The sequence below is a fragment of the Rhipicephalus sanguineus genome, chromosome 9, assembly GCF_013339695.2.
Source record: "Rhipicephalus sanguineus isolate Rsan-2018 chromosome 9, BIME_Rsan_1.4, whole genome shotgun sequence".
Lineage (NCBI taxonomy): Eukaryota > Metazoa > Arthropoda > Arachnida > Ixodida > Ixodidae > Rhipicephalus > Rhipicephalus sanguineus.
The window spans coordinates 81,619,983-81,640,852 of NC_051184.2; the positions used below are offsets into that span (position 1 = coordinate 81,619,983).

Genomic DNA, 20,870 nt, shown 5'->3' on the forward strand with positions numbered 1-20,870 from the left:
GTAAACTGCTTTTCCTAGCATTTTTACACATGCCTAGCTCACTCTACCCACTTCCCTCTCAGCGGGAGAGGAGAACAATGTAAGCTTATGTGCAGGCAAAGATAACTGAAGTCTGCATCTTCAAAAAATAATAAACTAGAAAAAAAATGAAGACTTACAGCACAGAAAAAATATGGACAAAGTAAGAATGATGACAATAGACAGCACTTTGTCTGTTGGTTTCATTCTTCTCTTGTCCGTGTTTTTCGGCACTGAAAGCCTTTATCATGAAGCACCAACTTGCCCAATGAGTTACCCAGGAAAGAGGTCACGACAGTAAACGGAAAGGAACGAGGGAAAAAGAGAGGTGTTGAGTTCTGATAAGAGTGGCAACAGGTGAAGACAGGGGCGTAGCCAAGGGGGGGGTTGGGGGGGTTCAAACCCCCCCCGAAATTTTTCAGTTTTGCTTGCGTATATATGCACGCACACATACAAACGCACGCACGAACATACATAAAGTATGGTTGAACCCCCCCCCGAAAAAAATTTCTGGCTACGCCCCTGGGTGAAGATACCAGTGTCGGGTGCCTTAAAGGGGTCATGAACCACTTTTCCAAGTAATGATCTAATGGCCTCAGTATCGGAGTGTACTGCCTCCCGAATCGATTGCCGCAAAAATTTCTCGAATCCGTCAAGAATCAGCGGAGTTACGGGGGTTTGGCGCACGCTCCCAGCGCTTTCTCTCTTTTCTCGTGCCGGCGAGCGCACTGGAAGCTAGACAGGGAGGGATGGCATGGGGGAAAGAAGTTACGCCAGCGCGCGTCATGAAACGCGATCGCTCTCCCGCTGTGATTCGCTTGCGCGAGTGCGGCTACCGTGTACTGAGGAGTGCGGCGCCGGCAAGTGGCGGCACCCCGCGGCAAGAAGCGCATCTGATCCGAACGCCGCTCTCGATTTACGTCGGCTATCGGCCAATAAGCATGCTATGTCTCTTGCGACGTACAGCGGACAGACGCCCCGCCCACCGACGAGAGTGAGAACCGGCCTCTGTTTGAAAAGAGGGTGCCTGGGGAAACGGCAACTTCGCGCTCCGCTTGTGGCCATTACGCGGCGCGCACGACTGTAATATTTGGCAGAGCAGTTCATAGCCGTGTCAGCTTTCCGCAGGATGTGTTTTTTCAATCAGCCCAAGGGGTGCTTCATGACCCCTTTAAGGAAGTGGAGATATAAACACGGGAGTGGCGAAAGTTTCTGGATAATGTAGGTACTTCCAGTTTTTTACACCTGGTAATGCACCCATACAGCCATATTGAGTGGCACCTTCACAGTTATCGCTGGGACTGACTCCACCCACGAATTATTATGTTCCTCGTTGCAGGCAAAAGCGTCGGCAGCAGTGGCAGTAAAAGAGGAGTGTGAAGACGAAGAGCAGAAGATGAACGAGATGGACACGGAGGCGAAACCCGTGGAGTCGGAGCTCGTTGAGGGGAAGCCAGAGTCCGCGGATGCGACGACGGCGTCCGGGGAGGAAAAAACAGCATCCACGGAGGAAACGCCGACACCTGCAGACGCGGAGCCAGCACCCGCGGATGCGGAACAGGCAGCCAAGGAGGAACCGACGTCGAAGGTTGAAGCGGAAGAGGCAAAGGAAGAGAAAGCACCGCCCGATTTCGAAACCGTGGTGACCAGCGTCGCTGACTTGCGGGTTCTCATTGCTTCCCTGACGGAGAGCAGCAGCAGCAACAGCAGCAATAGTAATGACAACGCTATAGATGAGAAGAGGCCAGCTACCAGAAGGGTAGGTTTAGTGTGCAATGTGACAATGTAGAGTTTTCAAGTAGGGACTTCAGAGAAATAGCGTTGGAGCCATTGCACATGTGCAAGGTGCCCACTGCACTTGGGTTTTGTGACGAACAACACTATGTTTTGAATTTAGTGGGGAACCCCAAAACTTGTCCCAAAGGCTTCATGTTAACAAACATGACGGAGCCCACCGAAGCAATGGCTATTGTCAAGGGCCAAATTGATCCAATCTTTTAGTAAGAGATAGCGTTATTGATGAATATATGCTGGAATGGGCTATCGCATTCTTCCATCATATGCATGCAATGACGATTGCATGCGCATAGGCTTGATATCTGTTACAGTCAAATCTCTATATGTACAGTGAATCTCAAGGGACCGCTAAAAATCATTCGTTATTTTGAAAAGTCATTGTAATGAAAAAAATGGAAAATTTGCGCTAAAAATCGCAAATGCAACCAAAGTAGTCGCCTACCTTTGCTGGGTATTCCTCCGCGATCGCATTATTCTTTAACAAACACGAAAACAAGCGAAGTATTCCGGAACGAGTGCACGTTTATTTGAAGAAGACAGTGGTCTTTGCCTGATGGGTGCAGCTCAACTGCTGCAAGACGAGCGCTTCAATGTGCACATCCTTCTTATGCCTTTCGAAACTTCAGCATCGGATACCTATTCTTCGCGCTGTTTCAGCGTTTTCTTCGCTCTCGTCGTCCTCGTCTGTTTTTTTGATCACGAGAAAAGGGGATCGCAGTGCACGTTAGTTAACTGTAGTGAAGCATGCATGGGGATTCTTCCTGCGACTTCATCCCATAGGTCACTCGCTTCGGAATTTTTCACTGTCGCTGCGTTCCTTTCGTGCTGTTTCTGGAGCTCATAGTGAACATACAACCACCAAGCTAAAAATGAGAAAAACAGCCATGCAACAAGTGTGCAAACATAACTGACCGACGAAACAATTAAACGTAGCGAGGGGAAACCTGACCGGCCTGACGAGAAAAACAAGTACTGGCGATGCTGATGGTGATAGGGCTGACACACATTTAGAATAAAGCAGCCGCATAGAGAAATAAGCGGGCTTTCTGGTGATGGTGATACACTTAAACCTAATTATAGTGAAGTCGCATCTGACACGAAATAAGTTCGTTATATCCAAAAATTTGTTTTAAACGTATATTTGTAACACTATAATCAGTCAAACCCCGCTACAACGAACGCTGCCTCAACAAAATTTCCGGTACAACGAAAAATTATCAGTTCTCTGTCAACAGTCCATAGGGGTCAGTGCATAATTATGCTCGCCACTATGAACACTTTTTCTGCTCCCGTTCCACTTCAGCAAAATTTGACGATGCAATTCCGGGCTCAAAAACTTAATTTGCCGTGCAATAAACGCAATATTGAACATTTTAGTGCATTTTAGAACATTAAAATATGTCTACAAAGTCTAAATCGCGTGTCAGCACCACCAAAAACCGCCACTGTTGACCAGCCACCATTGTCTGCGACTAAGATTCCTTTTCCGATGCCTTTCCTATGCTCTTTGTGTTTTTCGCACTTCGCCAGTGGTCAGAGCGATGGTATATCCGCGTTATCAACGCGAGCAGCCCTGGGGTGTAATCACGGAATGATGCCTTTTCCAATGCCAATGCTTTTCATGCTTTTCGCGCTTGGCCAGTGCGACCGGTGGTCAGAGCAACAATTCGTCCACGTCATCTACGGGATCAGCCAGCTGCGACTGGTGGATGATAAGAATAGCATAGAATAAGGCGTAAGTCATCGCTGCGCGATAGGCTGCCTGCATCTCGGCTTGTCGCATACCTTGTCGATGGATAGCTAGTGTTAGCGTATCAGTGCAACTGTGCAGTTCATGTTGTGTGCCTGTGCCTTTGTTTGGTTTGTTCACGGAAGCCGTTGTTTCAGCGTGCTTTTCAGCCTGGCATCGTTATGCCTATATGCGAATCATGTCATGACGCTGTTGGGGAAACAAAGGAAGCAGCTGCCACATTTTAAATTTTGGAAATAAAACTTTCTCTGTACTATACTAGCTCAGGTCAGCTATATTTTTTCAATTTTTTTACAACGAAATGTTCGCTTCAACCAAATTTTTTCCAACCACCGTCAAGTTCCTTGTCGTGGGGTTTGACTGTATGACAACACTATTCTTCATTTACTTCGTTATAAATGATAATTTGTTATATCCATGCTCGTTATAACGAGGTTTGAGTGTAGTGGCATGTGCGGAACTGGGCATTGTTTACACCGCCACATAACTTTTTAAGTTCACAATTCGTTATTTTGAAGTGTTGTTGAGATACAAGGGCGATAAAATTCGATACATTATTCTGAAACATTCGGTATTCTGAAATTCTTAGTGGTGAAATATTTTTACATTGAACTAATGGTCATTTGGAGGGGAATTTTCGAAATAGTCAATAATATGAAAAAATCGTTAATCTGAGGTTCACTATAATGGGATTTGATTGTAGTACCTCTAATTTTTAAAATTTCTTTTGAGTGAAAAGGCATGCCACTGTATATTGCTTATATGCTAAAGCACTTCCATTACTTGCCATTTCTTTTGTACCACTCGATCTTGACAACGGCCATGCCTTTTTCTGACCACACCGTGGCAGTCCACGTCTACGTTTAGCGCAGTGACATGCTGCCCTTGTCAGGATTCAGTGATTCTATAGAGAACAGCTGCTCCAGGCTCGAGAGATATCTCCACTTCTTTGCCACTGTCAGAGTCTATTGAAGCTTTCAGAAACGAGGATTTTGTTGTCCTTCTTTTTTCCATTTTCAGAATGCATGTGTCAACAAAATGCAAGCATGCAGAGGACAACATTCTTAAACTCCAGTTGCTAGCATCAGTGCCATTCTATGCCGAAAGTGATGCTTAACATGTTATTTGATTCTTTGCCCATCTATTAACGTCTTGGGAAGCTCAACAGAAAGGATGTATTGAGCTTGACTGCAGTACCACGAGAGCGCCCGTTTAAGTGTGTACGTGCACGGCTCGCCTGTGATAAGCAAAAGCTTAAACGCATGTGCAAATGTCCTACTCGGCAGGGAAGCGCCGAAGCAGCAAAGGTCGTGGAGGGCGCGGAGCAACTGCTGCTGGAGCAGCTGCAGATCTTGCTGTCGGAGTGGGAGGCGGAGGAGGCGGCCTTCCAGCAGGCGGACGCAGCCCTGCGCACCCGACTCCACCGCGAATGGCACCAACCCGACACCCAGGACATCCACGGTAGTGAGGTCAGTGATTGAAGCTCCTTGTTGTTATCCTTGAAGCATGGTAGTATTTAAGTGGCATACAGTAGACTCATTAAACGAAACCTGTAGGGACCAGCAAAATATGTCCTGTTTAACAGGAGTTCCATTTACTAAGAGATGAACAGGGGTGCAGAATTCAAGTGTGAAACCAATCATGTTAGTGGAAGTTGTACCATTTAAGCCGCAATTCCATTTACTGAGAGTCTACTGTACGTATGTGCACATCGTGCGCACGTGACATCTGGTATGCGCAGTTGCTCCAGATTACCAACAATCCTTCACATTACAGGCGGTGTTGGCTCTGATGTAAGCACATGAGCCAGTATACTACGCTGATGTGACACGAACTGAAGACGGTGGAAACCAAAATGCTTGCATTAGTTAGTCAGATACTAAATTTAATGAAAACCAACAGACAGTGATGCCAAGCAAGTTACAGGGGATGTTATTTGTAGTTTTTTAACTGTATTGTGGTAATTACGATATAAATGTGAAGAAATTAAAGTGCACAAAACGACATCTTGCCTCCGGCAGGGGCTGAATCCGCAACGTTCAGATTACGCGAAGTGGACAGGAGGACGACTGCCGCCGTAGGTCAGTTGGTAGCGGGGTGGGCGCATTATGCGAAGGTTGCAGGGTTCGGATGTGCCTGTGGCAAGTTGTCTTTTCGTCCACTTTAATATCTTCACATTTATATCTAATTACTACAATACAATTAAAAGACTACAAGTAGCGGTCATCTGTTCGTCTTATCAGGAGTTCGGCTTATCAGAAGTGCCCCCAAAAAGAAACATGCTAACATGCCAAGTGCATCCAAATATGTTACTTGAACACACTGAATGGGGTAGACTTACAATGGAACAAAAAGACAAGAAAAAGCGTTTATTTGGCTCATCTAGATAAAAACTATGCCTTCAAGCAGAGTATTTAAACTAATATCGTACGAGCGCCTGATTTCGCGGGTTCAAAAATAAAATATTTCATGAAGATACTGCTACCCCATTTTCATAATAAAACTGTAACACGTTCATATGTTGACGATTACAAAAAAAGAGAGAGAGAGAAGCACAGTTTTCCTTCAAATAATGTAAATTTATTGTCCTGGCAGTTCCTTTTCTTCTGTGAGCCTGTTTTGCTGGCTCTAAGATCACTTCTGGATACGCCTCGGTCGCGTGCTGTTGCCTTGACAAAGTCATGATACGCTCAGTTGCTTAAGAAAGTCTGCAAGGTTTTCTTCGAGGTCTGGATATTTTCCAGTTTTCGGCCCGTAGTAACTTTTCCTGATCGACGGGCAGCTGAAGATATCCCATTGCACTACTCACGGTCACAAGCCTCGCGTACACGAAAAAGACACGACGCAGCAAAATAGCCTTCCCTTGTCGTGCACTTCCATAATCAAAATAGCTCATCAGAATTTGCACTTCATGGGAACAGGTACAACGCGTACGCGAACTGGCGTGCGAACCAACGGAACTCCCTGACTGGAGTGCGCTGCAAACGTGGTCCTCAATTGTAATGCACAGACAATTTTTGTTCTCGTCGCTTTTTCTTTATTTTTTCCCTTCACTCCCCTTCGGTTTGCCCCTCTGACCACAGCGGAGGGGCCCCAAGCTCTTGTGTTCTGTTCTCCTTTGTACTCCAGCTGGGAAACCGAGAGAAGAGGGAGGGGGTGGAACAAAAGGACGCAATGACTTGGGGGTCCCAGTTGTAAACCCCCCTACTCTTTTTGTTGCTTTCTTTGCTGATAAAGCGTGCACGTCCCCCACCCACAGGCTGGGGGTGAGGGGGATACCAGCTTTATCCGCTGACCGTTCTCTTTCGTTTATCTCTGCTCCGGGAAGCGCCTTTTTTTTTCTTTTTTGCTTTTTCTCGGTCGCCTGAATGCCCCACCACCAAGACTGCAGTGTTTGTTTCGCAGAATCGCCAGCGTTGTCGATCACCACGAAAGTTCGTCTTAACAGAAGAGTACAGTTGGGCGGTTCGTCTTAAGCGAATTTTTTTTGCATTGAGTCTATGGGAAACCAAACAAACGGTTCTCTGTTGTTCGGCATAAGCGAGAATTTGTCTTAACCGAGTTCGTCTTAACAAGAGTTCACTTACCTTGCTTCGCATCACTGTATGTGGGTTTGCATAAAGTTTGTGTTTAACAAACAAAAGCAAGCAAGCACCAATTAGCCTAATTATCTGTGCTACTGAAAGAAAAACGAACCCTTAAATTCCCTTTCATTTAGGCTTAAATTGAGGCATTTCATTACTTGAGCTCTTCAGGGCCAGTGGGTTTTTTAAACTACACAGATTTTTTATGGGTGGCATAATTGTTGTGCTTGAGTTTAATTACTGGAAAAGAGGTGGACGTTACGCTCACAAAAAAAGTAGAGGGCCTAATCAACTAATTAACAAGAGCTGCCTAATTACCACATCTATTAGTTAATTTATAGGACATATTGGAATTTACCAATATAAATAGTTTGTGTTTTTAACTGTATCTGCAATGGTGAAACATAGCTTGTGTAGTTTGGACCTGCATGTGCCCTGAAGTAGGTGAAATTCCATCTTTTAAACATGTACAGTCGATGAACTATAGTCAGCAAAGTACCGAAAAATAAAAGTTGAGAGAATGAACTGGTACATTGCTAGATTAAACATACCTACTTGCCTTGCTTGGTCAAGGCATTCTTTGACCGCAGGCATGGCTAAAGTGTTTAATGCAAATGAAGTAACGTCACCACATACAAGTATGTTGCGCTACGGTTGCGACTTAGCCGTGGAGTTTGTTAGAATAAGTATACACAACTGTAAGTGTTTGGCTTGCTTTTATATACAGTGAAATCTCAGTATAACGAACTTCAGGGGACCGCGGAAAAATGTTCGTTATTCTGAAAGGTCGTTATAGTGAAAGCCCAAAAATTTACCATAACAATAGAATTTCAGTAACGCAAACGTCCTACCTTTGCAACGGTACGTCCTTGAACTCGTTTCTCACAACAATGCACACGTGAACGTCAGACAAGGCACGTTTATTTGAAATAGTCCGTGATCGTTTTTTGACGGGTGCAGCACAAACTCTGCGTCACGAACGATTCTAGGCCGTCCGCATTTTTATCCGCCGCTTCGGTCGCTGTTCCGCTTTTTTCTATGAATATGCGGAGTTTCCTCAAGTAGTCCAACGCATCTGTGGCCGACACGGACTCGTCGCGATCATCGGGCGCTACCGTGACATCGTCATCCATGTCATCGCTGCAATCCTTTAAGGCCCAACTGCATGCACGCGAGTTTTGAGCGACGGCCGACAGGATTTGCTGTCGCGGAGGGCCATCCATCGCCGTCGCTTGTCGCAGGGGTGCAATCGTGAAACGATGCTATTTCCGATTCCACACGGCTGGCTGATCGCGCTGATAACGCGAATGGACCGTCGTTCTGACCACTGGCCAAGCCCGAAAAGCATGAAAGGCATCCCAGGTTTCTGGAAAGCCAGAAAACATCGCTTGTCGCCCGGAAGTGAGCATGACGATATCCAACAACATGGCAGCATCTCTGACCCTTGCTTCGGTTGCAATTTGCTTGTGATGCTTCCAATCGGCGCGTACTTCAAGGAATGCAAGTTATAGACTACCTTCTTTACAGCCCCATCTCACGCGGAGAGCGAGGCAGCGGCCGTATTTTGTCGTTATTTATGATCGACGGTTCGTTTTGATGTTTCGGTGGTAGCTTGCTGCAATGTCAACATCGTCGTCGTGTGAGGTAGCCCTTCTCCCTGCGAAGCAACTATGTGAGGCGCTGCGGCTTTTCTTAAACGTTCTATGACAGCAAGAGGAAACGTTGTTGAGATGCGCCTCGTGGACTAACCCCAACATAACACAGTTTGCAAAGTGCGACGTAGCGTAGGCAGCGTACGCTTCCGGGCGCCCCATGGGATCACAGCAGATACTACTGCCGCGGTTAAACATAAGATTGCGAAAAAAGGAAGTCCCGAAACGCTTTTATGGCATCTTTATCTCAAACAAGACATTAATAAATTTGGCATGTTGTCATTCATCTACTCTGTGATTCTTTTTCGTAATTTGCCTGCGTGCGCGCAATAGTTTTCAATCGAGCAGCGCGACGGAGCCCGTTTGTCGCAGCCGCCTTCGCTCGAAAGTCGCGTGCTATGCATGCAGTTGGGCCTTTACAAAACCTGATGCGTTGTCGCCTCCGCAACCATTCCGCAACGAAGGGAAAAAAAAAAAAAGTTCTCCGCCCGCGTCTTTCTCCTCCCGTGCCATCTCAGGTTTTAGCGGGAGGGCATCCGCTCTTCGCGCTGCGTCGTCTGCTACCTTACAGCTCCGACTGCCATGACCGATACACTGAAATCAAAGAATCCTCGCATTTCGGGATATAAGTTCGTAGTACTGAGGTGTTGTTAAGATTACACGGGAATTAAATAACGGTCGTTATTCTGAAATGTTCGTTATTCTGAAGTTCGTAGTAGTGAAATATTTTTACATTGAAACTATAAGCAGTCGGCACGGGATTTCTTAAAAGTTCGTTAATTTGAAATGTTCGTTAATGTGGTGCTCGTTGTAACGAGATTTGACTGTAGTTCCGGTAATGACTGGTCCTCCTTGCTTGCCATCTTTGTTCGCTTACTTCTGTCTTTTGGCTGGAACTTCGCTGGGGTTTCTAGTGGCTGAACTTTAACCAAGTTCCCTCTCACTTGCAGGATGCCGTGGACTCTTGGACGATGCACTACAAGGACGAATGCCTCGACGAGGATTCTTCTTCCGACGAAAGTGTGAGCCAAGAGGAGTACAACGACAACGGCGACGATCAGGAAGAGGAAGTTGACATGCAAGAAGACGGCAAGGACAGCAGCGGGTGGCGCGTGCTACGAAAGCGCAAGATTGCATTGGCACTGCCCAACGGGCTAAGCAACTCTGACGAAGAAGTGGCCCCAAGCCAGCCGTCTAGCCAGCCCGCCGCCCAGCCTCCTAGCCAACCTAGCAAAGTGACCTGCTGTCAGGCCTCAACTCAGACTGTTAGTCCCATTCCGACTCCGCCGAGGTCAGTTCCCGCTGTGTCTAGAGAACCAGTTGCAAAAGCGACCGTGCCCCACATACTGGCCAGGAACTCGACGTCCACAATGCTGTCCACCGTGACGCCTAGCTCCACGACGTGGATCCGGCCATTTGCGAGGTCACAGGTCAACCTTCCGAAACGACCGACGGAGCACCACAAGAGGCCGGCCGACCAGCCCAAACGACCGACCGAAGGTGCGCTCGCTGCTTGAGGCGGGCTACACGACTTTCTCGGAGCCCAGCCGTCCGTCCACGCCTCAGACGACCCAGGCTCCTGTCGTCACGGCGCCACAAGTCGTGCAAGAGCAAGTTGCAATGCAGAACATTTGTAATGCAGAGCAAGTTGTAATGCAGAAAGAGGAGATGCAGGAACTCGCCTGTGGTTCAGGAAAGTGTGCCGGAGGCCCAGAGTTTTCCTCTGGCTAACGACGTGATCATGGAGGACATCTGCCGGCAAGACCGAGAGCAGCGCCCCTCGCAGAAGGCTGTCCTGGTGCCGGCGGTGGACAATAGCGGCCAGGAGATCTTGTTACACGTGGAGTACACAACTCTCGACGAAGCCAGCCTCGGTAACAACCTCCAGTCGCTGCCACTGCCAACGGCGCCACCTGTGGGGCAGAGCTATTCGACGACGATGACAGCTGCACAGGATTATACTAGCGCGCTGTCAGGCATGCAAAACATTTCTGCTTCCTCGACAGTTATGCAAAACCTTCAGATGGCTCCACCAGTCGTGCAAAATGTTCCCGTGGTGCAGTCGCTCATGCAGGCACTGCCAGTTAGCACGTCGACCATGAACATCCCTTCCATGCCATCGCTTGTACAGACGCTGGCTTCATCCGCCGAGGATGTGTCCGCGGTATCGTCCCTAGTGCAGACAAGTCCCGTAACTGCATCCACCATGGAACTTTCGGTGGCACCATCGTTGATGCAGACTCTTCCCGTGTCGTCGTCGGTTGTGCAGCCAAGCGTTCCCATGCCAGCGTGCGTTCAGAATCACCGGCGCGAGGGACCGAACGCGCGGAACCGCGCGCTGCCGTGGTGGAAGCATTCGAACACGCCTTCGACGACGAAGATCAAAGAGATTCCACCGCTGGCACCCATCGCGGCACCGCGGAAGATCTTTAAATCCCGCAACACAGCTGCCGTGTCAAACAACGTGTGCTCCGGCACGGACGGTGTGGTGGGTATGGCGTCGAGCGGCGTGCACACTTCAAGGAGTGACACGTTCTTATCGTCACAGCAGCATCAGCAACTCATTGGCTCTAATGGGTCACAGCAACTCGTATTTGTCGTTCCACAAAGTCCGCCGAAGCAGCAGCAGCAACAGCAGCAGGTGGTTCTACAGCAACCCGAAGTACCTGCCATGTCGCAAGACATGATTGGCCAGCTTATCCCCATGGCGCAAGCACCGTCTGCCGACGATTCGCAACAGGCCGCTACCACCATGTTATTGCAGGCAACAATGCAGAACACTATGCAGACGCCCATTCTTCTCCTCACTAGTGACGGGCGTCTGCTTCAAGTGGTGCAGCAGCCCAGCTGACCGGGCGTCGTCACTCCAGCGTGCGGCTGCTCCTGGCTGCCGCCCGGCTACTTCCCGAGCCACCTGGGATAAGTGCGTGTTGTATATAGTTGCGTGCCTCGCCAACAGTGCCTCTTGTGGTGGTGTGTGGACGTGCCGAGTGACTCACGCTTGCCATTGCCACTGTTTGAAGCTGTTTTCGAGCCTTGACTCTTAGAAATGTGCCGACCGCCAACACATTAGCACATTACAAGTGCCCTTGTTAAAAAAGTGTTGCAGTACTGTAAAGAGCATCTTAACACCAGCACACCGTGTGTGAGTATTTGGCAGTCTCCCGATAGTGGGTCTTACTTTCCATGGGTGTCTGAATTGGGTGATTAACTGATGGGTGGAATTAATTTAGGCCAATTGTGAAGTCATCATGTAAAGGTACGGAGGTGTTCAAAAGTGTGGGATCCAGGAAGTACAATGTTTCTTTACCTTTGCTACGCATAGCTTCACGGGTAAAGCAGGAGTCGAAGGTGCGTAACTTCGTGACCACACTGCATACTGGTTGTACCTGCCAAGCCTTGTGCGCATTTGCGGTGGTTATTCGAGAGTCGCAGTTATCACGTGTGACAGTGACGAGAGGCTGCGTTTGTCGAGTTCGTTTGGTGTACCGAGATGACCGAGCTTGAATCGAGCGGCTAGTGCTATTTCACTGGTAGCCAGGCGTTCCGTACAGCCTGCGCGAGCTGTACATGTCAACAGTGAACTGCTGAAGAATGTATTTCGTGATCTTTGGTTTTCATTGTAAACGAAAAGTACCACGGGCGGAGCACCGCGAGTTCGAAAAGCTGTCACAGAGATAAGTAGCTCTCGCAAATTCAGAAGGAAACCTTTGTAAAATGTTCTTGTTAATCGTTCGCAACCATTTCTTCATGTTTCCCTAACCAGTCGTCGCAAAGAGTCCGCGCAAAGTTTTTGTTTAATCTTGCGTGTATTCTAATAACCTTATTGTCTGCCGCAACCGGTGCGATTACAAGCCAAGTTGTTGATTCACAAAACTGGAAGATCACCTTTTTTTTTCAACGCGGCCCCGTGCCGAGGTACTGCTCGTGTGTGGACTACTTAAGCGAGATCTTTCGAATTAATCGTTGCATTCTGTTCCTGAACAAAGCACCGTGGAGCAGTATCGTGTGGCCGACGACATTGGAAAACTGTGCAAAACTTCGTTTGTGATTTCGTTTCCTAGCGTAGCCGGAGGGGGGGCGCCAGAGGGCTGGTTGTACCAATTGTCGAAGCGTTAATGCATCGGCGCTGGTACGTACTGCCGTTTTTCGAATGGTGAAATCGTGTGCTGGTGGTATTTGTATCTGTACTGCAGGGCTGCTTTCGAGCCAGCTCTTTACTAAGGCAATGAAAATGTGGCACTCAGGAAGCATTTCTTTTTTTTCCAATTATAAATATGTATCTTCGAATCAGTGGCTGAAGGCGACCCAGTGTTTATGCATTTGAACTGAATGCGAGGAATCGACGAGGTGTGTGTGCGTACTGAAGACTGCAAAGCTGTTCAAGTGTGTGTTGGCACGTGGCCAGCAATTTTTGTGAATTAAAAGAAATTTAAAGAAATCTTGGCTGCTCAGTCTGTGAAACTTGGCAGCATGGCAAAGTGGCGAGTGGTGTAAAGATGGACGTAACCTGTGATGAGGCCAGGCACTACCTGTACATATTCTTTGTCTTTATCATATCACAGTAGTTCAGCCGAGTACATTGCGAGACACGAGCTATTTCTACAGCTCACTGGTTACCTGCACCCAATTTCATTCGGTGCATGTTCTTTTGCTCAGTATATTGTTCTCCTTATCTACCGAGATATCTGCTTCACACGCACGCATTATGTTGATTTCCAGACTTGTCAGGTGCCTTTCCACACATTATATCATGCGCGATGTACACAAAAGAGCTTCTTAAACCTTTAATAGCATAGAATAAAAAAGGAGGAAAGCCCTGTATGTTTGCCTTGAATGAAATTTATAGATATGACAATGCTTTTTGCTCTCCTCGAGTGGTTGCACACCTTTAACTTGCTTACTGTGAAATATTTTCTGTCACTAGTCCCAAAAACTTGTTAATTGTTGGGGTTTTACGTCCCAAAACTATGACATGGTTGTGAGAGACGCCGTAGTGGAGGACTCCGGAAATATTGACCGCCTGGGGTTCTTTAACGTGCACTTAAACCTTAGTACACTGGCCTCAAGCATTTTGCCTCCATCAAAATGCGCCCGCCGCAGATGGGATTCGATCCCATGACTTTCTGGTCGGCAGTCGAGCACCGTAACCACTTTCACTGCATACAGAAAAGCTATATTAATTGTCACCAGCTAACTAAATTGCATATTATCTGTAAGCTTAATTACTCCAGTGGGAGTAGCAATAAATGTTTTACTCATGACCCAGGCCCCCTTAGCTTCACTTGTCTGGTTTGCTTTTATCGAATCTTTTTTGGAGTGCCTAGAGTCAGCAGTTTTCTTGCTGGTATGCGTTTTAAAACTGCATGTGTGAAGGAGCTAGACCGCAGTGAAGACGCGCGAGTAGACTTACAGCGCTGCACACTGTTAAAGGGAACACTCCAATGTGTGGCTATAATTTCACTGCCCTTCCAGCTTACAGGTGTTGGTTAAGGCCGTTTCCGTTGTACACAGCAGTGTAGAAAGATGCTGGCACCACCAACCACAAGTCATTTGCTGCAAACTTGCTTAGGAAAGAAAATAACTTGAACTCATTTGAACAGTGGACTGCACTGCACAGTACTGACGTAGTGAAACGCGAAAATTAAGGCTAAGTAATGCACATGCTTTTGTTTCCTGCGTCTACAGTTCACGTCATATCGGCGTAGTTTTAACTCGAACACTTGCATCAGAGCTAACGTCGCCTTTACCAGCCAGATTTGCAGCAACATGATGCGGTTATCACGAGCAATTGCTCATAGTAGTTGTATAATAAAAAAAATGTCGCGTTTCAATCTTTGAGTACTCTACACCATCAGTTGAGCTTGAAGCTACAGTACTCAAAAGATACTTGTCCTTCTTGATGAACACTATGTCGCAGGCTAATGTCGCAGGCACTGGCTTATTTCCCACATTAATGAGGAAAAACGTTGAATTTGAAAGAATGTGAATGCATATGGAATGTGTTGTAGAAATGCTACGTCGGTATTCTCACTCACCAACCACAAGTCATTTGCTGCAAACTTGCTTAGGAAAGAAAATAACTTGAACTCATTTGAACAGTGGACTGCACTGCACAGTACTGACGTAGTGAAACGCGAAAATTAAGGCTAAGTAATGCACATGCTTTTGTTTCCTGCGTCTACAGTTCACGTCATATCGGCGTAGTTTTAACTCGAACACTTGCATCAGAGCTAACGTCGCCTTTACCAGCCAGATTTGCAGCAACATGATGCGGTTATCACGAGCAATTGCTCATAGTAGTTGTATAATAAAAAAAATGTCGCGTTTCAATCTTTGAGTACTCTACACCATCAGTTGAGCTTGAAGCTACAGTACTCAAAAGATACTTGTCCTTCTTGATGAACACTATGTCGCAGGCTAATGTCGCAGGCACTGGCTTATTTCCCACATTAATGAGGAAAAACGTTGAATTTGAAAGAATGTGAATGCATATGGAATGTGTTGTAGAAATGCTACGTCGGTATTCTCACTCACCAGCCACAAGTCATTTGCTGCAAACTTGCTTAGGAAAGAAAATAACTTGAACTCATTTGAACAGTGGACTGCACTGCACAGTACTGACGTAATGAAACGCGAAAATTAAGGCTAAGTAATGCACATGCTTTTGTTTCCTGCGTCTACAGTTCACGTCATATCGGCGTAGTTTTAACTCGAACACTTGCATCAGAGCTAACGTCGCCTTTACCAGCCAGATTTGCAGCAACATGATGCGGTTATCACGAGCAATTGCTCATAGTAGTTGTATAATAAAAAAAATGTCGCGTTTCAATCTTTGAGTACTCTACACCATCAGTTGAGCTTGAAGCTACAGTACTCAAAAGATACTTGTCCTTCTTGATGAACACTATGTCGCAGGCTAATGTCGCAGGCACTGGCTTATTTCCCACATTAATGAGGAAAAACGTTGGAGAATTTGAAAGAATGTGAATGCATATGGAATGTGTTGTAGAAATGCTACGTCGGTATTCTCACTGACACTCCATATTCGTTCAGGAGACAAAAAATTTCAAAGCAGCAGCAGACAGATGGACGATGCAGACAAAATGGTGACAGGCTTTCTTCCTGGTACACCCTCGACCAACTCTTGGGTCTAGTCAGATCTGAATTTACATAATGAAAGGCGTCTCAATTTGACACAGCATGCAGGGGGTGCATATAAGAGCACGTATGTCAAATCAAATCATTATATTTATTCCAAAGTTTTGGCAGGAGGTGCTCCAGTATGTGTTCCAACAACCGCAGAGAGTTGTCATCGGTGTATTCATGAAGTATATATAATAATAATTAAGAAACACAACAAAACAATGCAAGCTGAATTTCAGCGTTTATTTTATTATTCTCGCTTTGATTGAGCTATGGTCCATAAACAACTCTCAACGAATTCCATGCAAACGTGTCTTCCAACGTGTGTTCATGCTCGCACTGAAACTTGAAATGAACATTTACACTTCACAAACAACGTAAAACCTTTTCTTCGCATATCACTGATGCCTGCAACATATTTGCAAGAAATGTGCACATTTACTTGAATCTCTTGAGCTTCAGACACCTATCATTGAAGTCAAATTTACAAAAACAATGAAGACACTAAGAAAGCTGGAATGTGAAGTACCACGTGTATATACAAAAGAAGTAGGAACTATATACTGATCTAACCATTTCACATACATAATGCGGAAGTGAATATTTTGACTAGGAAGGCAGTGTCGTGGAACACTTGAAGAAAGTTCCTTACAAAGGAAACCCAAGTGGGGAACATGTTTAAAACAACGTAATGCTGAATGCCTTAGAAGCAAAGTTCGTCAGGTTTTTTACTACACCAAAAAAATGCACATCTAGCCTGCTTGCTACACTGGATAGTAATCACAAAAGTGATGCTGGCTTGAAGACTAGCTTTTGAAGACGGCACCCCAATTCAGGAAATAAGAAGTAGATTGAAAATTGTGATTTCTTCAGAGTATCATCAGACTATTCAAACTGCAAGTTTGCAGGTGACAGCTTGAGCAAGTGCACATATATGTATATGGCTTGAAAAGACTGCGAAAGTTGCTCTCTCACTGTGTCACACACAGGCAACCTATGTTCCCTTTGAGTAGTGCAATGCACGTCACTCCTAAACATAGACATTAGTTCCAACAAGTACGCGTTCACTTGCGATGTATAACAAAAGCAACGACGTCATAGCCCCAGGCTGAAGTCCTTGAGACTGCAAGAGCTCCCAACAAAAATCATTATGGGGAAATTCTGGCGTCCATGCAGCCCAGAGGGATGGTGGTTCAATCTGGGATGATGATGGGTAGTGCATGCATTTGCCTAAACGTCATCCTTTACGGCTTGAAGCGGCTTGTCGACTTTGCAAATTGACTACTTTCAATAAAACTGCAACAATTTGCAATGATATGCACACGCACAGGTAAATGGTGATGTCTGAAAACATTGCAGGACTTGCTCCTGGCTTCACATACACTTCTGGTTTCTAAAGCCAGCAGATGCAAAGCGTCTGAGATTCGCTTTTTTTTCCACTCAGAGGAAGCTGTCACTGGAGCGTGAAATTTTTTGAAACCCTCCATAACTGCCCTGATGCGCCTAGGAGGTACAAGTGCACGTAAATTTGGAAAGGTGCAGTGCAGTAAATACGTAAAACCTCAAGCACTTCTGAAGTCACGAGCACGAAAAAACAGACAAAGCAATATGCTACTGTTACCCTGCTTGTGAAAAGAGTGCGAAACAACATAGGACGAAGAAGATGACGAGATGAATTTGGCACTCGTTTTTATAAGTGTGGAATATACCACTTGGTTGTTTGGTGGTTTTAAATTGCACTGCTACCCACTGTTTACAAGGTACAGTACCCACTGATTGAAACTCAGAAATTTAAGGCTAAGCAATACGCATACTTCCATTCCCAGCATCTGCAGTTTGTGCCACATAGGCATAATTTTGACTCGAACAATTGCATCAGAGCCAAATTACCTTTAGTGTCTAGATTTGCAGCAACATGACACGGTTATCATGAGCAATAGTTCATAGCAGTTGTTATACTAGAAAAAAAAATGATGTTGCATTTTAATCCATGGGTACTGTACCTGCAAGATTACATTGCCAGTAATTTTTGTAGGAAACTTTATGTTTGAGAATAGATAATCACTGACTAGATGCAATCACTGCAGAAGCAATCACTATCAGGATGGTCTAGCAATTGCAGTGCACAAGAGATTGCAGAGTTTTCCCGTACTCGCAAAGGGAGCAGGATTGCACGTCCATTTCTCGTGCACATGCTTCCATTGACGAAGTCAAAAAATATGCACATGTATGTGGAAAGCCATATCACTAGAGCACAGATAAACACTTGTTGGTAATGACAGCCTGCTCAATGTCTGGCACCGTCGGTGTAGGCCGATACACGGGTAACTCTTTAGACAATGTGCTTCTCCGTGCTTTTCAATGACGCAACTGACACAGGACGGACTAAAGAAAGAACAAACGCAGATGCGTGCCCCAAATGAAAGGTTGAATGGCATCTCACCAGGCCTCGTTACAAATAAAGTCCCTAGATTTTTCCTTTTTACTTAAGTAGCGACAACTGCCTCCTTTCCCGGCCCTCTCTCATGCGCAGCTGGCGTCCGACGCCATTTTCTTCCTAACTTGGAAGATTTACAAAGCCATGCGCGTCTAAGTACATTAGCCACGCATCTTTCAGCGGACAATATGCTAACGCGACGTGCCTTTCTCCTCCCGTCAAACCCCTGTCATTAGTGAATGGGGGATCGCGTTTCACCGGGTGCTGGAAAAGCGTTAGGAAGAACATGGCTACCGAAAACGAGCGTTAGCCAATGAGAGTCGTCGACGGCGCTTCGATGGTTGTCGGTACTTAAGAAAGAACAGGGAAAATCTAGGGACTTTAGTTACAAATTTTAGTTAATGTCGATTGATATTTGTCGGTGGTGCAAGAAACGCAGTGCTGGTTGGAAGGAAGAGGCGCACTCTTAACTAAACCTTTAATCAAGGGGTAATTCACTCTTCTTATGCAGCGGTGTGGTCACGTGACTCTTAAGTGTGCAAACGAGGCTCCTTAGACAGCACCTTACAACTTGCAGTGATTAACTCGTCTAGTTACCTAACTCGTTTAGCTTCTCTTTTTCTTACATACAAGCAAGAACAAGGTAAGTGCTTTTTACTAGCTCCTTATTTTCCCTGACAGTATTGCTGCTTGCTGCGTGTTTTTACAGATGGTACCACTACATACATACACGATGCAGCAGAGCATCCAGCAGCCGACTACGCCACATTACATAAAGGAAGGCATTTACATCTTCTTCGAACAAACTGATCAAATATATACGCTCAAGTCCATTTCTATTACAATGAACTGCACAATGTTTTAGGTAAGTCGGGTATTCTGGATATGCCTCCTGCAAACAGCAAGCGTAGCCAGCTGTTGCGACAAGAGATGCCTCGGCACTCATGACGGTGCAACTTCGTGCAACCCTCCTTCCTTTGGTCATGTGCAGAGTAACTCTACAACAAATAGTGATGCATAAATCATGCGAACATGGATAAGAATTAAATAACTAGCTTGCCAGTAGAGCATATTGTAGGAATCTTCACCTGAAAATGAGAGAAAAAAGCATGGCGAAGTAGGAAAGGAGAATGCGACATTTCATTTGGCACTGAGACGTACTCACTAATGCAGTTGAGCTGGTCAGACTATTAAGTCGCATCGAGCATCTGTAGCGATATAGTTTCCTAAATAGAATACCTACTACTATGGTGCATTGTAGACCAAGTCACCCTTATACAAAACAAAAAACAAACCAACGAACAAAATAGCTGCTGTTGTTGTCGTCCGGGAACCAAGCAGAAAAATATAGCTTGTTCCAAACTCTCGGCATTTGCATGTACATCAGTAAGTTTCCTTTGAACAAGCTATGTCAATGAACTGGAAAAATACCTAGATGGTATATATTCCCGAACTTTTAACGTCGGGCTAATAATATGCTGAGCATCCAAATCAACACTAATTATTTCTGAGTGACATCTTACTTTAAATTTCGTAAATTCATGTTACACGGATACTGCTGTTGCCAAATTATACTGGCATACTTCAATACAGCAATGAACAGCTGCACTGCAAGGCTCTAATTGTTTTGGGCCACATGTATCAAGTTAGTCCTACCTCTAAATCATTATAGACACAATATAGATGATGATGACTGTGGACGTGATGTTAATAAAACACAGATGATGGCGATGATGGCTCAGGATAAGTGCTCCAGTTAAACTTCGATACAAGTTCACATCTCAGCAAACTTTTGTTTGTCATAAGCGATGTTTTTTTATAACAGGACACATGGGAATCACTGCCAGTAAATCTGCAGTCGAGACCGTGTGCGAGATTTTGGAACAGCTCAAGCTAGTGCATATCATTTTACTGAAGAAGGCATTTTGTCCTTTTGCCGATTGTCTTATGTAGATATGAGGCCTTGTGCAAACAAAAATTTGCTTCGTTATTACCAATATAGCTTGGACTCTGCATTCATTGGTTCATTTGTAGTAGCAGGAGAACACTTGTGGTAACAAGGCATGACAAGCCAAATTTTGAATGCATGCAGTTTGTTACGTACGGTTCATTATATATGCGTGTTCTTTATATCAAAGTTTAACTGTAGTGATCATTGCACCATACTAATTCTTTGCAACAAGACAGCCGCTGGATACAAGCTTTTCACAGCATGCTGTGTCCATTTCCGAAAAATAGCTTACAAATGGACTTGACTGTTGGTACGGCTAAATGAAGTAACAGCGGATAAGACAGGACAAACCAAGTGAATGGACAAATGAACAACTGTCCATCCGTTCTGTTTGGTCTGTTTTATGCATTTGTTACTGGTACACTTAACCATAATGTAGACAAACCTGTTCGAAATGGGGCTCATTGTTGCCCCTTTGCCGATTTTACCAAGTAGCAACCAGACCAGTAAGAATGGATGCTCTAACTACCAGGTA

At 45.6% G+C, this 20,870-nt stretch overlaps 1 protein-coding gene across 1 annotated transcript in view; it reads left to right on the forward strand.

Moving 5' to 3' along the window:
• Nucleotides 1–11,935, forward strand: part of LOC119405674 (uncharacterized protein KIAA2026) — a 36,584-nt gene extending 24,649 nt beyond the window's left edge. Inside the window, exons 10-12 of the mRNA XM_049419271.1 lie at nt 1,358–1,777; nt 4,852–5,034; nt 9,752–11,935. Coding sequence (XP_049275228.1) covers nt 1,358–1,777; nt 4,852–5,034; nt 9,752–10,318 — 1,170 coding nt within the window. The 3' untranslated portion in view covers nt 10,319–11,935. The remainder of the gene's footprint in view (nt 1–1,357; nt 1,778–4,851; nt 5,035–9,751) is intronic.
• Nucleotides 11,936–20,870: the final 8,935 nt, after the last annotated feature.